Source organism: Bos taurus, chromosome 21, assembly GCF_002263795.3.
Source record: "Bos taurus isolate L1 Dominette 01449 registration number 42190680 breed Hereford chromosome 21, ARS-UCD2.0, whole genome shotgun sequence".
Taxonomy (NCBI): Eukaryota; Metazoa; Chordata; class Mammalia; order Artiodactyla; family Bovidae; genus Bos; species Bos taurus.
The window spans coordinates 30,067,431-30,086,225 of NC_037348.1; the positions used below are offsets into that span (position 1 = coordinate 30,067,431).

An 18,795-nucleotide genomic window follows, 5' to 3' on the forward strand; every position below is an offset into this window, starting at 1 on the left:
CAGATGGATGGTTTCTAGCCTGCTTCCAAACCCCACCTCGGCTGAGTGTTGGGCGGCCCTCCTACACGATCCTATGACTCTTGATATGGACGCAGTCCTGTCAGACTTTGTTCGGTCCACGGGGGCAGAACCTGGTCTGGCCAGAGACCTGCTGGAAGGTAGGCCTCCTCCAGGTCCCCCAAACCACCCTCTTGGCCGTAACTGCCCCCAACACAGTGACAAAAGATAAGTTTTCTCTTCCTGACAAGGGTGGTACCTAGACTCCTTAAAAAGTCAAAGAGGGTGGGGATGAGGTGTGGTGTGGTTTGTTACTCTTGACTTTCTTTAGGGAATTGAATAGATCACCCAGCTCTCTATAGGAAAAGAACAGAAGGCATTCACTTGGTTTTGCTTTGCATTAAAGCTTCTAGATATTGAGTCAAAGTCTATCAATAACAGTCTATCAGGCTGTTTTTTTTTTTAAAGAAAATAGGTTCAGTAAAGCAGAAATTAGAAACCATTAAAAAGAAACACTTTATTGAAGACCTGAGCTGCTTATCTGTGTCTTAGCTGAGACAAAAATATTTCAGGCCAAGGTTTTTGGTGAAAAAAACACCTAATAGCAATCAAAATAGTTGAAAATAATTCACAAGCAAGAAGGCAAATTCATGCTCAAGCTTTTAGATTGGATATCATTCACTTCATGAAAAATGTGCTTAGTCTATATTTAGAATGTTTTGAGATAGTTATTCAGCTATAATGAAACAAAAGTAATGTTTAGTTTCAGTCTCTAAAATTGACTTATTTTGCGTATTTTTACAGTTTCTTTTCTTTTTTTTTTTTTGTGGTGGAGTAGAAAGAAGTGGGAAGGACTGATTACAGCTTCTCAGGAGAGTCATGTGTGTGAAAGAGGAGTTATAAACAATTACTCTTTGCTCCAAATATATAAATTCCTCCTTGTGAAATTAGCAAATACTTGGTCAAATTGTGTAAGTCACAATGATTCCTTCATTCCCTTAAGGAAAAATATGACTCACTGTACATTTGCATTGTTGGAGGTAATATTCTATCCTGTTGAAAATTAAGACTTCCCTATTGGAGGATTCTGATAAAATGGGAGTCATTTCTAAATTTCCCTGAACCTCCCAGAATTTCAAACATTCTTGGAGTTTAGCATGAAATATGCTTAGAGAATATATGTGATGTATGTGAATCAAAGTGCTGTTCTAATGTTTCCCTGATAGCTTTTCCCTGCTTTTCTTAGTTTTAGTGAGCAGTCATGTAGGGAAGTAGGTTTACAATGAGATTGGCAACAAGGACTGGGATAAGTCCAGACTCAACAATTTACTGGCTAAAAGATGTAGGGAAGATTATTTTATTTCCCTTAAGCCTTAGTTTTTGTCTATACATTGAACCTAACCCACCTTCTAGGGTGATCGTGAACATTAGAAGTTGCGATGTAAATGCTTGGTGGGTGGCATGACCAGCATTTAGAGATGCTCAAACAGTAGCAGATGAAGGTCTTGTCTGCTGCTGCCCTCTTTGCAGGTAGTACTGACTTTGCCATTGATATGTGGTTAGTCTTCAACTGGAAGCAAGAGCTTTCAGCTTTTTTTTCTTTAATTTTATTTTTTAAGGGAAAATGCAAGAAAATAACTTTTTGTGTAGAGTTCTAAGAATTTGAACACGTGTGTATATTTGTGTCATTACTACCTCTCTCAGAGCACAGAACCATCTTATCAGCCCCAAGAACTCCTCCTGTTCTCTTACAGCCATGCCTTCCCCAGCCCTGGCCACTGGCAATGCCCATTCCATTTCTTTATCACTTAGGTATTGTCTCTTTCGAGAACGTCATATACATGGAGTCACAAAGAACCTAACCTTTTCAAATGGGCTTCTTTTCACTCAGCATAATTATTTTGAGATTCATCTGAGCTGATGTGCTTGTCTATAGTTTGTTCCTTTGTTTTGCTGAGTGATACACCCATTGTAGAGGTGGACCATGGACTGTTTAGCCACTCAACTGTGGGAGGCATTCAGTTGTCTCCAGTTTTTTGCGGTTATAACTAGAACTATAATACGGTTGCGGAGAAGGCAATGGCATCCCACTCCAGTACTCTTGCCTGGAAAATCCCATGGACAGAGGAGCCTGGTAGGCTGCAGTCCATGGGGTTGCTAAGAGTCAGACATGACTGAGTGAACTTTCACTTTTCACTTTCATGCATTGGAGAAGGACATGGCAACCCACTCCAGTGTTCTTGCCTGGAGAATCCCAGGGACGGCGGAGCCTGGTCGGCTGCCATCTATGGGGGTCACACAGAGTCGGACACGACTGAAGTGACTTAGCATAGCATAGCATAGCATAGCATGATACATTTGAGGACAGGGGTTTTGTGAACACAGTTTTAATTTTTCTAGGGTAAACACAACAGAGGGATTGCTATTTCAAATGGTAAGTATACATCTAAAAGAAATTGCCAAACTGTTTTCCAGAGTGCAGTACCATTTAGTATTTCTATCAGAAACATGTGGGAGTTCTAGCTACTCCACACCCTCACAATTGGCTTTTTTAAAAAAATTTAACCATTGTAGGTTTAGAATGTCATTTCCTCATCATTTTATTTTTCATTTCCCCAGTGACTAATGATGCTCAATTGTTTTCATTATTTTCCATTGGTGTATTCTCCCTGGTGAAATGTCTGTTCAAGCTTTTTTCCAATTTCTCAGAAAAATTAGGTTGCTGTTTTTTTACAGTTGAGTTTTGAAAGTTCATTATATATTCTGAGTATAAATCCTTTGTCAGATACATGATTTGTGAATATTTTCTCCCAGTCTGTGCTTGACTTTTCACTCTCTCAGCAGTGCTCTTGGCAGAGCAGAAGTTTTTAATTTTGCTGGAATCCAATTTATCATTTTTTTCTTTTATGGATTATGCTTTGGGTGACACATCTAAGAACCTTTGCATAACCAGGTCATGAAGATTTTCTCCTGTGTGAACTCAAAAGTTGTGATGTCTGACTCATTTGGGGCTGATTTTTGTATAACACGTGAGATTTAGAGCAAGCTTCATTTTTATGCATATAGATGACCAGTTCAAACCATTTTTTGAAGATTATCCTTCCTCTGTTGAATTGCATTTACATAGTTGTCACAAACAAACTAAGTGTGTCTATAGGAAACTATTGATGTCAATTCAGTTTTATTGATCAGTATGTCCATTCTTTTGCCAGTGCTATACTGTCTTGATTAGCTTTGTGGCAAATCTTAAAATCAGCACGATTCTTTCAGCTTTGTTCTTTTTCAAAAGTGTTTCAAGTAGCCTGTATTTTTGCCTTTCCCTATAAACTTGAGGATTAGGTTATCTCTATCTATAAAATTTCCTGCTGAAATTTTTATTGGAATTATGGTAACTCTATAAATCATTGCCAACTATGTTATGTCTTTGAATCCATGAAGATGTTGTAGCCATATTTTCCATTTATTTAGGGCTTGTTTGAGTTATTTCATTAACAGTTTATAGTTTTTAGCATATTAGATCCTATACATATTTTGTAAGATACATCTTTGGGGAGGGATTGAACTTCTATATATGGTTTAAGTTCATTTTCTAATTGTTCATTGCTAGTATGTAAAAATATAATTGATTTTTGCATGTTGTTCTTATATCCTACAGTTATACTACACTCAGTTATTTGTTCAAGTGTGTGAGTATGTCTGTTACTTAAAAGTTTCTATTTCTGCACTTATGTTGTTTCCTTTCCAATGTATGCCTTTTATTTATTTTTCTTGACTTATTCTTCACTTATTCCTATTTATTGCACTAGCTAAAACCTCCAGTAAAATGTGGAATAAGAGTGATGAAAGGGAACATCCTTGCCTTGTTCTTGATCTTAGGGGGAAAGCTTTCCATCTTTCACCATTATGCAGAGTGGGTTTGGTTGATGTTCTTTGTCAGGTGAAGAAAATACCTTTCTGTTCCTAGTTTGCTGAGAGTTTTATAATGAACAGTTTTTGGTTTTTTTTTCCAAATGCATCTTCTACATCAATTGATATGATTGAGTTCTTTCTCTTCTTTAAATTGCTAATATAATGTATTGCATTGATTGCCTTCTAATAGTAAACGAGCCTTTCAGCTATTATTTCTTCAAAGATTTTCTACTGTACATTTTTCTCATCTCCTAATGGGACTTCGATGATATAAAGGTTAAACGTTTTGTTACTGTCCTACATATCCCTACAGTTCTAATCATTTTCTTTTCTGATATTTTCTCTGTCAATTATTCACTTCTGTTGATCTCCTTATAAAATTACTGAATCCTCTGCCATCTCCATTCTGTTACTGAGCCCATCCAATGATTTTTTATTTTAGTTGTTGAATTTTTTCATTTCTAACATTTCCACTTGATTCCTCTTTATGGCTTCTGTTTCTTTGCTGAGGCTTTCTGTATTTTTCAAGAGTGTTTGTTCTGTCTTATTTGTTGGAAAATATAATAACTACTTTAAAGTCTTGGTCAAATAATTCCAATATCTGTGGCATCCCAGCATTGCTGTTGATATTTCCTTGGTTTTTTGTTATGGTGAGTAAATTTGGATTGTATCCTAGACATTTTGAATATTATGTTTTAAGACTTAGGTTGTTTTTTTAATCTTATAACAGATATTGTTTGAATCTTATAGTAGATTTTGTTTTAGGAGGTAATTAACCCCGTAGGGTTCAAATCACAAGTCCTCAGTTCCCCGAGACTTCTGTAGATTGTGGTTTCAATGTTGAGTCTTTGAGAAGTGCTATTGGATCTGTCTGGTGTACACCTAGTGGCAAATCTAGGACTTAGGCAATCGTTTGCCCCATATTTTACTGCTCCAGGTCCCTGGAATCTACTTAGGGTCAGATCCATGTACATGCAGCTCAAGAATTCATAAACAACTTTAAGGGTTTGCTTTCCTAAGCCCCTGCCATATCATAATTGCCTTGATAGTTCTGAGTTCCTGGGACTCTGCTCTCCGGCCCAACAGCTAGCACCCTAAAGCTCTGTTTGCCCCCACACTCTTCCACATTTGATTTGGCTGTACCCATCTCAGAGCTGAGCAGAAGCCAGAGGGAGAGCAATAGCAGTGGGGCCCACCACACCCACTGGAATCCACAGCTCTTCTGATTGGAGAAGAAGGTTCCCTGCCTTCCTATTCTGATTTCTTGCCATCTCTCATTGCTCCACAGGATTGCTTGAGGTCTAGGGCACAAGAGAAATGAAAAAAAAAATTGTTAAAAAAAAGATAAATAAGAGGTTTCTACACTCTCTAAACATTGGATACCCCTTCTTATTTTTTGAGTCGGAGTAGAGGTCTTCCGTTGGAGCTAATGCCCACTTCTGGGTTCCGGGCTACATGAGTTCACATCAGAGAGACTAGAAGTAAAAAGCGATATTACCACATGTTCTATGGTTTTCTTCCTCAGTCTGCCTGCTTACATTTACTTCTTTGGATGCTCACTAGCTGCTCCAGGCATGGTGTCCAGGCAAATAGCTGATTTCAGTAGGAGAGACACATGTGGTATCCTTCCATCATATACCCTGCAAACTATCTTCTGTTTTTGCAAGTGGGAAGCCCAAGGTTCCCTGCACATAGCAGGTTCTTTAAGTTGTCAGTTATTTGGGTCAATTATTTTCTAAAAGTCAGTGTTTCAAAGGACAAACTATTTTCATTGTGAGGTCTCAGACCTAACGGTAAAAAATTTTCAGTGATGGCAGAAGCTGGGTGAAAGGTACATGGGCCTTCTCTGTAGTACTTTTTAAACTATTTGTATGTTTTTATGGAAACGACTTTAAGCAACTTGGGCTTCCCTGATAGCTCAGCTGGTAAAGAATCCGCCTGTAATACAGGAGACCCTGGTTTGATTTCCTGGATTGGGAAGATCCCCTGGAGAGGGAAAAGGCTACCCACTCAAGTATTCCTGGGCTTCCCTGATGGCTCAGATGGTAAAGAATCTGCCTGCAATGCAAGAGACCTGGTTCAATCCCTGGGTTGGAAAGATCCCCTAGAGGAGGGCATGGCAACCCACTCCAGTATTCTTGCTTAGAGAATCCCCATGGGCAGAGGAACCTGGTTGGCTACAGTCCATGGGGTTGCAAAGAGTTGGACAAGACTGAGTGACTAAGTACACACAGCACATGGAAACGACTTAAATGTCCATCAACAGATGAATGAATAAAGAAGGCATGGTGTATATATACAATAGAATATTAGTCAAATTTTCATGTAAAAAAAAATGAAATAATGTCATTTGCAACAACATAAATGGACCTAGAGATTATCATACTGAGTGAAATAGCCAGACAGAGAAAGACAAATATCATATGATACCACTTTTATGTGGAATCTTAAAAAAGTGCTACAAATTAACTTATTTAGAAAACAGAAACAGACCCACAGACAGAAAACAAACTTATGATTACCAAAGGGGAAAGTCAGAGAAGGATCATTTAGAAGTTTTGTATTAACAGATACATACTACTATGCATTAATATAAAATAGATAACCAACAAGGACCTACTGTATCGCAGAGGGAACTGTACTCAGTATTTTATAATAACCTATAAGGGGAAAGAATTTGAAAAAGAATGTATATATAGATACATATTATGTATGTATGTATAGCTCAATCACTTTGCTGTACACCTGAAACTCAAACAACACTGTAAATCAACTATACTTCAATTTTTAAAAAAGAGTAAGTGAAAGAAAACCAACTATTTGTGTGTTTTTAATTAATTAATTTCAAAATAAAAAGTTCATGGAATATTACTCAGATATAAAAAAGAACACGTTTGAACACAGTTCTAATGAGATGGGTAAACCAAGAGCCTGTTATACAGAGTGAAGTTAAGTCAGAAAGAAAAGACAAATATTGTATATTAATGCATATATATGGAATCTAGAAAGATGGTACTGATGATCTTATTTGCAGGGCAACGAAGAAGACACAGACGTAAAGAACAGACTTTTGGTCACCACGGGGGAGGGAGAGGGTAGGAAGACTCAAGAGAGTAGCATTGAGACATATACATTACCATATATAAAATAGATAGCCACGGATATTTGCTGTATGATGCAGGGAATCCAAAGCTGATGTTCTGTGACAATCTAGAGGGGTGGGATGGGGAGGGAGGTAGGAGGGAGGTTTAAGAGGAGGGGACATGTGTATGTTTGTGGCTGATTCATGTTGATGTAACAGAAACCATCACAATATTGTAATTATCCTCCAATTAAAAATAAAATACAATTTTTTAAGAAAAGTTAAAAACATACAAGAGTGGGAATCACAGAATGACAGAGGGAAACAGTAGCAGTTCAGTTCACTTCAGTCACTCAGTCGCGTCCGACTCTTTGAGACCCCCACGGACTGTAGCACGCCACGCTTCCTGGTCCATTACCAACTCCCGGGGCTTGCTCAAATTCATGTCCATCGAGTCAGTGATGCCATCCGACCATCTCATCCTCTGTTGTTCCCTTCTGCTCCTGCCTTTGATCTTTCTAGGCATCAGGATCTTTTCCAATGAGTCAGTTCTTCGCATCAGGTGGCCAAAGTATTGGAGCTTCAGCTTCAGCATCAGTCTTCCAATGAATATTCAGGGCTGATTTCCTTTAGGATGGACTGGTTGGATCTCTGTGCCGTTCAAGGGACTCTCAAATGTGTCTCCAACGTCACAGTTCTAAAGCATCAATTCTTCCATGCTCAGCTTTCTTTATGGTCCATCTCTCACATCCATACATGACTACTGGGAAGACCATAGCTATGACTATATGGAACTTCATCAGCAAAGTAATGTCTCTGCTTTTTAATATGCTGTCTGGGTTGGTCATAGCTTTTCTTCCAAGGAGCAAGCATCTTTTAATTACATGGCTGCAGTCACCATCTGCAGTGATTTTGAAGCCCAAAAATATAAAGTCTGTCACTGTCTCCATGTTTTCCCCATCTATTTGCCATAAAGTGATGGAACCGGATGCCATGATCTTTGTTTTTTTGAATGTTGAGTTTTAAGCCAGTTTTTTCACTCTCCTCTTTCACTTTTATTAAGAGGCCCTTCAGTTCCTCTTCACTTTCTGCCATAAGGGTGGTGTCATCTGCATATCTGAGATTATTGATATTTCTCATGGCAATCTTGATTTCAGCTTGTGCTTGATCCAGCTCAGCATTTCACATAATGTACTCTGTGTATAAGTTAAATAAGCAGGGTGACAATATACAGGCTTGATATACTCCTTTCCCAATTTGGAACCAGTCTGTTGTTCCATGTCCAGTTAAAACTGTTGCTTCTTGACCTGCATACATATTTCTCTGGATTTTTTACAGGAAGCAGGTAAGATGGTCTGGTATTCCCATCTCTTTAAGAATTTCCCACAGTTTGTTGTGATCCACATAGTCAAAGGTTTTAGTGTAGTCAATGAAGCAGAAGTAGATATTTTTCTGGAATTCTCTTGCTTTTTCTGTGATCCAGAGGATGTTGGCAATTTGATCTATTGTTCCTCTGCCTTTTCTAAATCCAGCTTGAACATGTGGAAGTTCTTGGTTCATGTACTGTTGAAGCCTGGCTTGGAGAATTTTGAGCATTACTTTGCTAGCATGTGAGACGAGTGCAATTGTGCGGTAGTTTGAACATTCCTTGGCATTGCCTTTCTTTGAGATTGGAATGAAAACTGACCTTTTCCAGTCCTGTGTCCACTGCTGAGTTTTACAGATTTGCTGGCATATTGAGCACAGCACATTCACAGCATCATCTTTTAAGATTTGAAATAGCTCAGCTGGATTTCTATCACCTCCACTAGCTTTGTTCATAGTGATGCTTTCTAAGGCTCACTTGACCTCGCACTCCAGGATGTCTGGCTCTAGGTGAGTGATCACACCATCATGGTTATCTGGGTCATGAATATCTTTTTTGTGTAGTTCTTCTGTGTATTCTTTGGAGAAGGCAATGGCACCCCACTCCACCTCTTCTTAATATCTTCTGCTTCTGTTAGGTCCATACTGTTTCTGTCTTTTTTTGTGCCCATCTTTGCATGAAATGTTCCCTTGGTATCTCTAATTTTCTTGGAGAGCTCTCTAGTCTTTCCCATTCAATTGTTTTCCTCTATTTCTTTGCATTGATCACTTAGGAAGGCTTTTCTTACCTCTCCTTGCTCTTCTTGGAACTCTGCATTCAGTTGGGAATCACAGTACAACAGAAGGAAAGAGCAGCAGAGGCTGATAGAAATCTGGCAGAGACCAAGGAGAAGAAGTTGACACCAATCAACCTCCAGGTCAAAGGGTGTGTCCTTACCTGGCTGCTAGCTTCCCTCAGGCCTGCCCTTTGCTTGTTGGTCAAGTGATCCCCTCTGAAACAAAGGTCAGGGTGTATGACTTTGTTCACCAGATTCCTCTGATGTCCCTTCTGCCTGCAGAATAAACTTCTCCACAGGGCACTGAAGTCCCTTCAGCATCTGGTCCTGCTCCATCCCTTCTACCTCATCTCCCACTGCATCCCTTCACCATCCTTCTCCCCAGACACCATCCACATCTGTGCTTTTGTTTAAACTCATGTCTCATGCTGCGCACTACTCCCCACACACTCATCTCATTCTTGATTCTACTTCTCTTCCAAGTTAGACCACAAGCTGCATGATAGGAGAGACCACTCCAGGTTTTGCCCACTGTGTTCCCCCACCACCAGGCACATGCTGGCCCCTTGATAGTGTTTTCTGGCTTCTGTGGATCCAGGAACCAACAACCAGATGGAAATCCTCAGGCACACGGAGACAGACAATGAACAGCATAAATGAGTTAGATGGCATTTTAGTCATTAGTGCTACTGAGAAACCTGTATTAAAGGGAGCAGTAGGGGATGCAGGTATGGGTACAATTTTAAGTTAGTGTTGTCAGAGAAGGCCCAACTTTTAAAAAAATGAAATTTGAGCAAAGATTTGAGGTATGAGAGAGTGGATTCCTGGGAAAGAAGTTTCTAGGAAGTTGGGATGAATTGGCTATTCCTTGCCATTTCTCAGAACTTTATAGACTTCTATTATAACAAATATTTGGTTGTGTCTTCTTTGACAATTGATTACATACTTTTTTCCCTCATTAAATTAGAAGTTCTCTGGAAAAGAATCTGAAAAAGAAAATTATACATAATACATAAATGTGTGTGTGTGTGTATAACTGAATCACTTTGCTATACACTTGAAATTAACACAACATTGTAAGTTACATTTCAATTTTTTAAGGTAATAATAGAATCATTCTAAAGGGAGTTTTCCTGATTAAATTAAAACAGAGATATAAATTTTAAAAGAAAAGGAGTTCTTAAAACAGGGGCAGTAGCATAACAGCAATGGTTAACTTTTTTTGGTGCATTGTTTTATGTCAGGCACTAGGTGCTTTAAATGTGATGTCTCATTAATATGTGCAACACATTAACAAAGTCTTAGCTTTCCCATTGTATATGGAAGAAAACTGAGGTAAGGAAAAGTGCTTGAAGTTGCACAGTCAGGACATAGCAGAACCACATGTGAATCCACTGTGACACTAAGTACCAGATTTTTTCCTGCAAGACTGGATCATCTACCATTTATTCCTCTGTCCTTGTAGAGAGTAGTAGCATTTTGTATGCTGTGTCTACTCAGTAGACTAGTCACTGGAGGAATGTTTGAGTAACCTATTTTATGATGTAACTAATTAGCATTTCAAATAAAATACCACTTCAAGAGACCACAAAAACTATTCAAAAAATAGAACTAATAGCTAACATTCATGTGCCAGACACTGTCTGGTCACTGGACATATATTAAAAGTTGGTTTGAAAAATTTTCAAGTCGGAGGCCAAACACATGAGTTGTTTTTAAAGTGTCAATTCCCTGCTTAAAGCAACTCAGACTTTCACAATAGCTGTGAGTTTCAGGCCTTGCAGCTTTACCAAGATGTTCATTCAGTGTTTCCATCCCTCACTTACATTGCTATCCATGGGGAAAGTATCCTTGAATAAAGAAGCCAGATTACATTTAGAACAAACATTAACTTGAAATTAACATTTCACATGTCCCTAGTCTAATTTTTCATTATCTTTTTGGAATTTGCAAAATTAAGGAAAACGGTAACAAGTGATTTAAATCGTATTCTAAAAATTACATATACACATAGGGAAGCTATGCACATATTTTAAGATGCATGTATGTTTACCAGTTGACTTGGTAATTTGATTAGCAAAGTTTATGGAGTTGTTTATGAGAAAATATACCCTTTTCTAATCCTGAGTCCCTTGGGTTTAAAGTATATTTTGTTGGGAAATTCACAGATGGTGGTCCAGCTACTATGGAGAGGCTTCTCCCAATCACTTGCCAGTCATATTGACAGATAATTTCATTAACCTGTACATTTGACCTTTGAAAATATTCCTGCGATTTAGGGACAGCAGCTGCTTACTTGGATAAACACAGTAATGCTCAAAAAATATACACCCAAGAAATGGGGGAGGAGATGGAAGCAACTCAGGGGAGCATGTGTTTAGTAGAAGTCTCTCCTTAGCCTAACAGATGGTCATGGGATCTACCCACAGGGAACCCACAAGACTGCAGATGGAGTATTTCAAAGTGGGAGGAGCCCAAAAGCCCTCTGCCTGGAGCCCCACCAGTTGCTGTGGCTAGCCCAGGATACTGTGGCTCCAAGAACCACCCTAACTTACTAAACACCCAGGAAACTGAAGTAGGCTCCAGAATGGTCACTCTTTTCAATTACAGTGAGAAATAAAAGAAATAAAAGGCTGGACTCACCACACCAGAACATCTCTTCTCTTCAATCAAGCTAGATCTGAAGCCCAATCTTAAACACACATCACCTAATTTACCAGGAAAATTCACTGCTCTAGTTTTTTTCAAATTTGTGTGATTAGAGAGTTAATGTGAGCAAGACCCACATCCCTGAGGGGGAGCAAAAAAACAGCCTGGTAACTGTGAATCTGAGAGGGAATTAGAAGAGAAGGCCTGATGGCCTCTGGCCAGAGCCAGGATTACCTGTGAGTGTAAAAATACTGAAATGAAACCAGTTTCCTCTGACTACTGTCCTGTCCCCAGAGGGGTGCAGCTCTGCCATTAGATTAGACATATTTGAAATAAAATAACCAAAAAATCCTGTCCAGGATCAAACTTCCAAGACACGTCCTCTGGCCTGGTCCCATTTGAGAGGAAACATTTTCTCTTTAGATGGGTGATTATATTTAAATACATGTGAAAATAAACAAGCCAGTAGGGCGTCTGTAGTGAGTTCTCTTTTGGCATGCTAATCAGTTAAGTACATTCGTCATTTCCTTTCCCTTAAGGAAGATTGTAACCCCAGGTACCATCACTGGCTGCTTAAAATTAAATGCTTCCTCTCTGGAAAGCCAGCCATATCCATTGCAGTGTTTCTGGAGGATATCTCCACCTGGGCTACCCCACCTTTTTGTGTTCTACCTTCCTCTCCTGATAGACACATTACTCCAGGGCTCCCAGCCCCATGTATTCATTAACATGGACTAAATGGAATTGCTTTGAAGAGGCATCCCCCACAGCTTGTGGATGGACTTCTTAAGGGAGTATGATGTAGTTAATAATGCAATGATGAGATTAGAAATGAAGCAAGATTAGCTCAGTTGATTATTTATTAAAACTGGGAGATGCAGTGTTCATTGCAGCACTGTTTACAATAGCCTGGACATGGAAATAACTTAGATGTCCATTGGCCAATGAATGGATAAAGAAGTTGTGGTACATACACACAATGGAATATTACTCCACTATAAAAAGGAATACATTTGACTCAGTTCTAATGAGGTGGATGAATCTGGAGCCTATTATACAGAGTGAAGTAAGTCAGAAAGAGAAAGACAAATATTGCATATTAGTGCATATATATGGAATCTAGAAAGATGGTACTGACAATCCTACATGCAGGGCGGCAAAGGAGACACAGACATAAAGAACAGACTTTTGGACTCAGTAGAAGGAAAGAGTAGGATGATTTGAGGAAAAAAGCACTGAAACATATGTTACCATATGTAAAATAGATAGCCAGTGGAAGTTTGATGTATGATGCAGGGAACCCAAAGCCAGTGCTCTGTGCTGACCTGGAGGAGCAGGTTGGGGAGGGAGGTGGGGGCAGTTTGGGAGAAAGGGGATACAGGTATGTCTATGGCTGATTCATGTTGATGTATGGCTAAAACCCTCGCAATATTGTAAAGTAATTATCCTCCAATTAAAATTTAAAAAATTTTTAACTGGGTGATAGACACAAATAGATTCATTATAATCTTCTTTGTATTTCTAGATGCTTATACAACTTTCTATAACAATAATTTAAAAGCAGCATTGGTAAACTTCTGCTTCCAGCCAAGATGGGTTAGGAAATGGGTTTACCCTTATGCTTGAGAAAAAGGGAGAGAGCAGTGTACCAATACAGTATACTAACGCATATATATGGAATTTAGAAAGATGGTAACGATAACCCAAAAAAAATAAATAAATAAATATTATATAGGAAGTTTAGTTTCTGTTTGAACTCATCTTTTAAGAAACTGTGTTCCCAAATGAAACTGTGGGGTAGGATTAGTCATTTATATTAAAAAAATAAAGCCCAGCAGTATCAGAGCTGTGGTATACTTATTGAAAAAAAAGAAATAAGGGCCTAAACTGTAGACATGAAGGTCAGTGATCCCTGAAAGATGGAAAACATACAAGGTACTACTACCTGTGACAGCTGATCTGTCAACCTTGAGAGTTTCCAGGATGTGGTGTGAAGAGGGATCCAAGATGGAGGCCGGCCAACTCCGCATCATGGGGAGTCAGAGCTGGGAGTCAGGGAAGTGAAGGAGATCGGAATACAGAGAGGAGATGAACAGGAATAAGATAACAATGAACCAAGGGTTTGCCTCTGCTACTCAGCATTTGTGTGAGGAAGTTACATGCAGCTGGGGAAAGAGCCAACTAAGATTAGAGGGAAGAGTGCCCACCGCCAACACAGAGCCACGAACAGTGTCTATACCAACAGATCAAACAGGAAAAGTACTGAATGTGATTTCTAGAAGGATCTTGCCTCAGTAATGGCAAATAATTAACTGTGGAGTAAAAACTGCCCTGGTCACACCTAACAAACCAGAGAAAAAAGTGAAAATTTTAGTCACTCAGTCGTGTCTGAATCTTTGTGACCCCATGGACTGTAGCTGTTCGTGGAATTCTCCAGGCAAGAATACTGGAGTGGGTAGCCATTCTCTTCTCCAGAGGATCTTCCTGAACCAGGAATTCTCATGCATTGCAGGCATTTTTTTTTTTTTTTTTTTACCATGTGAGCCACCAGGGAAGCTCCAACAGACCATGTTAAGTGAGACCCAAAAGGATCAAATTATTTCCAAGAAATGTAACTACATTCCAGAACAAAGCTGAGTTATAGTTATTAGAATATAAATGCATTCAGCACCAAACCAAAATTCACATTGTCTATCATCCAATCAAAAGTTAGCAGAGGGGACTTCCCTGGTGTCCCAGCAGCTGAGAATTTGCCTTCCAACGCAGGGGTTGCCATTGGATGTGGGTTTGATCCCTGTTCAGAAAACTAAGATCCCACATGCCACAGAGCAACTAAGCTTATGCACCACAACTCGAGAGCCCACATACCACAATGAAGAGCCAGCATAGCCAAAAAAAAAAAAAAAAGAGCAGAAATGCAAAGATGTGGGAAAGCATGACCCATAATGAGAAATTTTATTCATTCAAAACCAACTCAGAGCTAACATAGAAGTTAGGATAATCAGACAGGACGTTAAGAGTTATTAAAAGTTGTAAAAACAGCAGAGATGGATAAATTGTATTCTGTATGTTCAAAAATTTAAGTAAAGGTGTAGAAATATTTTTAAAGACCTAAGTCAAACTTTCAAATATGAAAACTACATAAGATTAGAAATTAACTCAATGGGATTAAGAGCAGATTGAATATTATGGAAAAACAAAGATTAATAAGCATAGAGACATGATAGAAGCTATACAAAATGAAGCAGAAAAAGTAGAATCAAAAAAATTTAAAATGTGTCAGTGAGCTGTGGAAGAAATGTTGTCAGCCTAAAATATGTGTAATTGGAAGAGGAGCATGAGGGATGAAAAAATAAGTGAAGAAGCTAGCAGTACTTAGGGGAAACTTCATCACTAATCTTTTTAGAAAAGAAACACGGTCTCAAATCAGTGACCTCAGTTTCCACCTTAAAAACTAGCAAAAGAAGAGCAAATTAAACCCAACGCAAGCTGAAGCAATGAAACAATAAAGATCAGAACAGAAATAATGAATAAAAACAGTAGAGAACTCAATGAACTCAAGAGTAAATTCATTGAGATCAATAAAACTGGTAAACCTCCAGCCAGATATCAGGGAAAGTGAAGATAAATTCACACATAAAGAATGAGATTGCCTCAGTACAGATTGTATAGACACTAAAACTTTTATAAGGGAATATTATGGACAAGTTTAAACCAATAATTACAACTTATGTGAAATTGACAGATTCCATAAAAGGTACAAACAACCAGAGCTGATGCAAGAAAAAGTAAATAATTTGGATGTATCTGTATCTCTTAAGGTGATTTAAGTTGGAGTTAAAAGCCTTCACACGAAGAGAACAGCAGGCACAGATACTTCCCTGATAAATTCTACCACACATAGAAGAAATGATAGCAATTTTATACAAACTCTGCCAGAAAATCAAAGAAGAACTATACTTAGCATTTCATGCTACAAGACCAACATTACCCTGATACAAAACCAAACAGCCCAGAGCAGATCGTCTTCATGAAGATCAATGTGAAAACTCTAAACAAAATTTTGGCATATTGAATTCAGTAATATATAAAAAGTATAATACATCATGACCAAGTGGATTTTATTCCAAGAATGCAAAACTAATTTAACATTCAAAATAAATTTGATTTACCATATTGACAAACCAAAACATAGAAAACTATATGATCATCTCAATAGGTATGTAGAGTCTTTGACAGAATCCAACATTTATTCCTGACTTAAAAAAAAAAAAAAAACACTCTCAGAAAACTAGGTATAGAGGATACTTTCTCAATGTAATGTAGAGTATTTACAAACCAAACAAGGAAACAAAAAGCCCTACAGCTACCAAGATATTTGTGAAAGAAAGAATGCTTTGCACCTAAGACCAGGAACAAGACAAGAATGCCAACTCTCACCACTATATTCAACATTTCCCTGGAAATTTTAGCCAGTGTAGTCAAGCAAAATATAATTTAAAAAACCATCCAGATTGGAAAGGAAGAGTAAGCTATCTGTAGTCACAGAAGGCATAGAGACCTATGTATAAGATCCAGTGGAATTACAAAAATTATTGCAACTATTAAGTGAGTTCAGCAGTGTTGCAGGATATAAGATTAATATACAGATATAAATTCCATTTCTATATATTTGCAATGAATAATTGGAAACTGAAATTTTTAAAAATAACTTTTTCAGTAGCATCAAAAGATATAAAATACTAAGGATAAACCTGACAATAATGTGTAAGACTTACACACTGAAACTATAACACATTGCTTAGAGAAATTAAAGACCTAAATGGAGAAATGTTGCACATCCATGGCATCGCAATATTGTTCATTCTCCCCTAATTGATCTTAAACTCAGTACAATCCCACTCAAAATCTTAGCAGAAAACTTAACACACCTATGGGCACTTTATCTTTGACAAAAGATAAGGAATCTACAGTGGACAAAAGACAGCTGCTTCAGTGAGTGGTGCTGGGAAAACTGGACAGCTACATGCAAACGAATGAAACTAGAATACTTGCTAACACCATACACAAAAATAAACTCAAAATGGATTAAAGACTTAAGTGTAAGGTCAGAAACTACAAAGCTCTTAGAGGAAAACATGGGTAGTATACTCCTTGACATAAATCACAGCAAGATCCTCCATGATCTACCTCCTATAATAATGGAAATAAAAACAAAAATAAATGGGACCTAATTAAACTGAAAAGCTTTTGCATGGAAAAGAAAACAATAAACAGATTAAAAGACAACCCTCAGAATGGGAGAAAATAGTTGCGAATGAAACAACTGACAAAAGATTAATATATAGAAAAATATAAGCAGCTTATACAGCTCAATATTAGGAAAACAAACAGCCCAGTCAAAAAATATTGAATACCTAAATGGGCATTTCTCCAAAGAAGACATATAGATGGCCAATAGACACATGAAAAGATTCTCAACATCACATTATTCAGTTCAGTTCAGTTCAGTTCAGTCGCTCAGTCGTGTCCGACTCTTTGCGACCCCATGAATCGCAGCACGCCAGGCCTCCCCGGCCATCACCAACTCCCGGAGTTCACTCAGACTCAGTCCATCGAGTCAGTGATGCCATCCAGCCATCTCATCCTCTGTCGTCCCCTTCTCCTCCTGCCCCCAATCCCTCCCAGCATCAGAGTCTTTTCCAATGAGTCAACTCTTCGCATGAGGTAGCCAAAGGAGTTTCAGCTTTAGCATCATTCCTTCCAAAGAACACCCAGGGCTGATCTCCTTCAGAATGGACTGGTTGCATCTCCTTGCAGTCCAAGGGACTCTCAAGAGTCTTCTCCAGCACCACAGTTCAAAAGCATCAATTCTTCGGTGCTCAGCTTTCTTCACAGTCCAACTCACATCCATACATGACCACAGGAAAAACCATAGCCTTGACTAGACGGACCTTTGTTGGCAAAGTAATGTCTCTGCTTTTGAGTATGCTATCTAGGTTGGTCATAACTTTCCTTCCAAGGAGTAAGCGCCTTTTAATTTCATGGCTGCAGTCACCATCTGCAGTGATTTTGGAGCCCAAAAAGGTAAAGTCTGACACTGTTTCCCCATCTATTTCCCATGAAGTGATGGGACCAGATGCCATGATCTTCGTTTTCTGAATGTTGAGCTTTAAGCCAACTTTTTCACTCTCCTCTTTCACTTTCATCAAGAGGCTTTTTAGTTCCCCTTCACTTTCTGCCATAAGAGTGGTGTCATCTGCATATCTGAGGTTATTGATATTTCTCCCGGCAATCTTGATTCCAGCTTGAGAAATGCAAATCAAAACTACAGTGAGGTGTCACCTTATACCAATCAGAATGGCCATCATCAAAAAATCTACAGAGAATAAGTGCTGAAGAAGATGTGGGGAAAGGGAACCCTCCTACACTGTTGGTTTCAAAGTAAACTGATACAGCAATTACAGAGAACAGTATGGAGACTCCTTAAAAACTAGAAATAAATCTATCATGTGACCCAGCAACCCCACTAACTAAAGAAAACCATAATTGAAAAAGACACTTGTATCCCAGTGTTGATAGAAGCACTGTTTACAATAGCCAGGACATGGACGCAACCTAGACATCCATCTATAGATGAATGGATAAAGAAGCTGTGGTACATATGTACAAGGGAATATTAGTCAGCCATAGAAAAGAATGAATTTAAGTCAGTTCTAGTGAGGTGCATGAACCTAGAGCTTGTTATACAGAGTGAAGTAAGTCAGAAAGAGAAAAACAAATATAGTGTATTAACACATGTATATGGAATCAAGAAAATGATATTGATGAACATATTTGCAGGGAAGGAGTGGAGACGCAAATGTAGAGAATGGACTTGTAGACACAGGGAGGGAGGAGGACAGTGGGACAAATGGAAAGTAGCATCAGCATATATGTACAGTATCAGGGGTAAGATGGATGGCTGGTGAGAAGTTGCTGTGTAGCACAGGGAGCCCAGTGTGCTGCTCTGTGATG

At 38.6% G+C, this 18,795-nt stretch overlaps 1 protein-coding gene across 3 annotated transcripts in view; it reads left to right on the plus strand.

The window, feature by feature from the left end:
- OTUD7A (OTU deubiquitinase 7A) overlaps positions 1-18,795 on the plus strand; it is a 404,670-nt gene that overhangs the window by 237,496 nt on the left and 148,379 nt on the right. For 2 of the 3 annotated variants that reach the window (XM_005221993.5, XM_010817095.4), the window contains one exon: positions 4-158. In XM_005221993.5, coding sequence (XP_005222050.1) covers positions 8-158 — 151 coding nt within the window. In that variant the 5' untranslated portion in view covers positions 4-7. Of the gene's footprint in view, positions 1-3; positions 159-18,795 lie in introns of those variants that run through there. The other variant, NM_001206968.2, reaches the window with a different exon arrangement.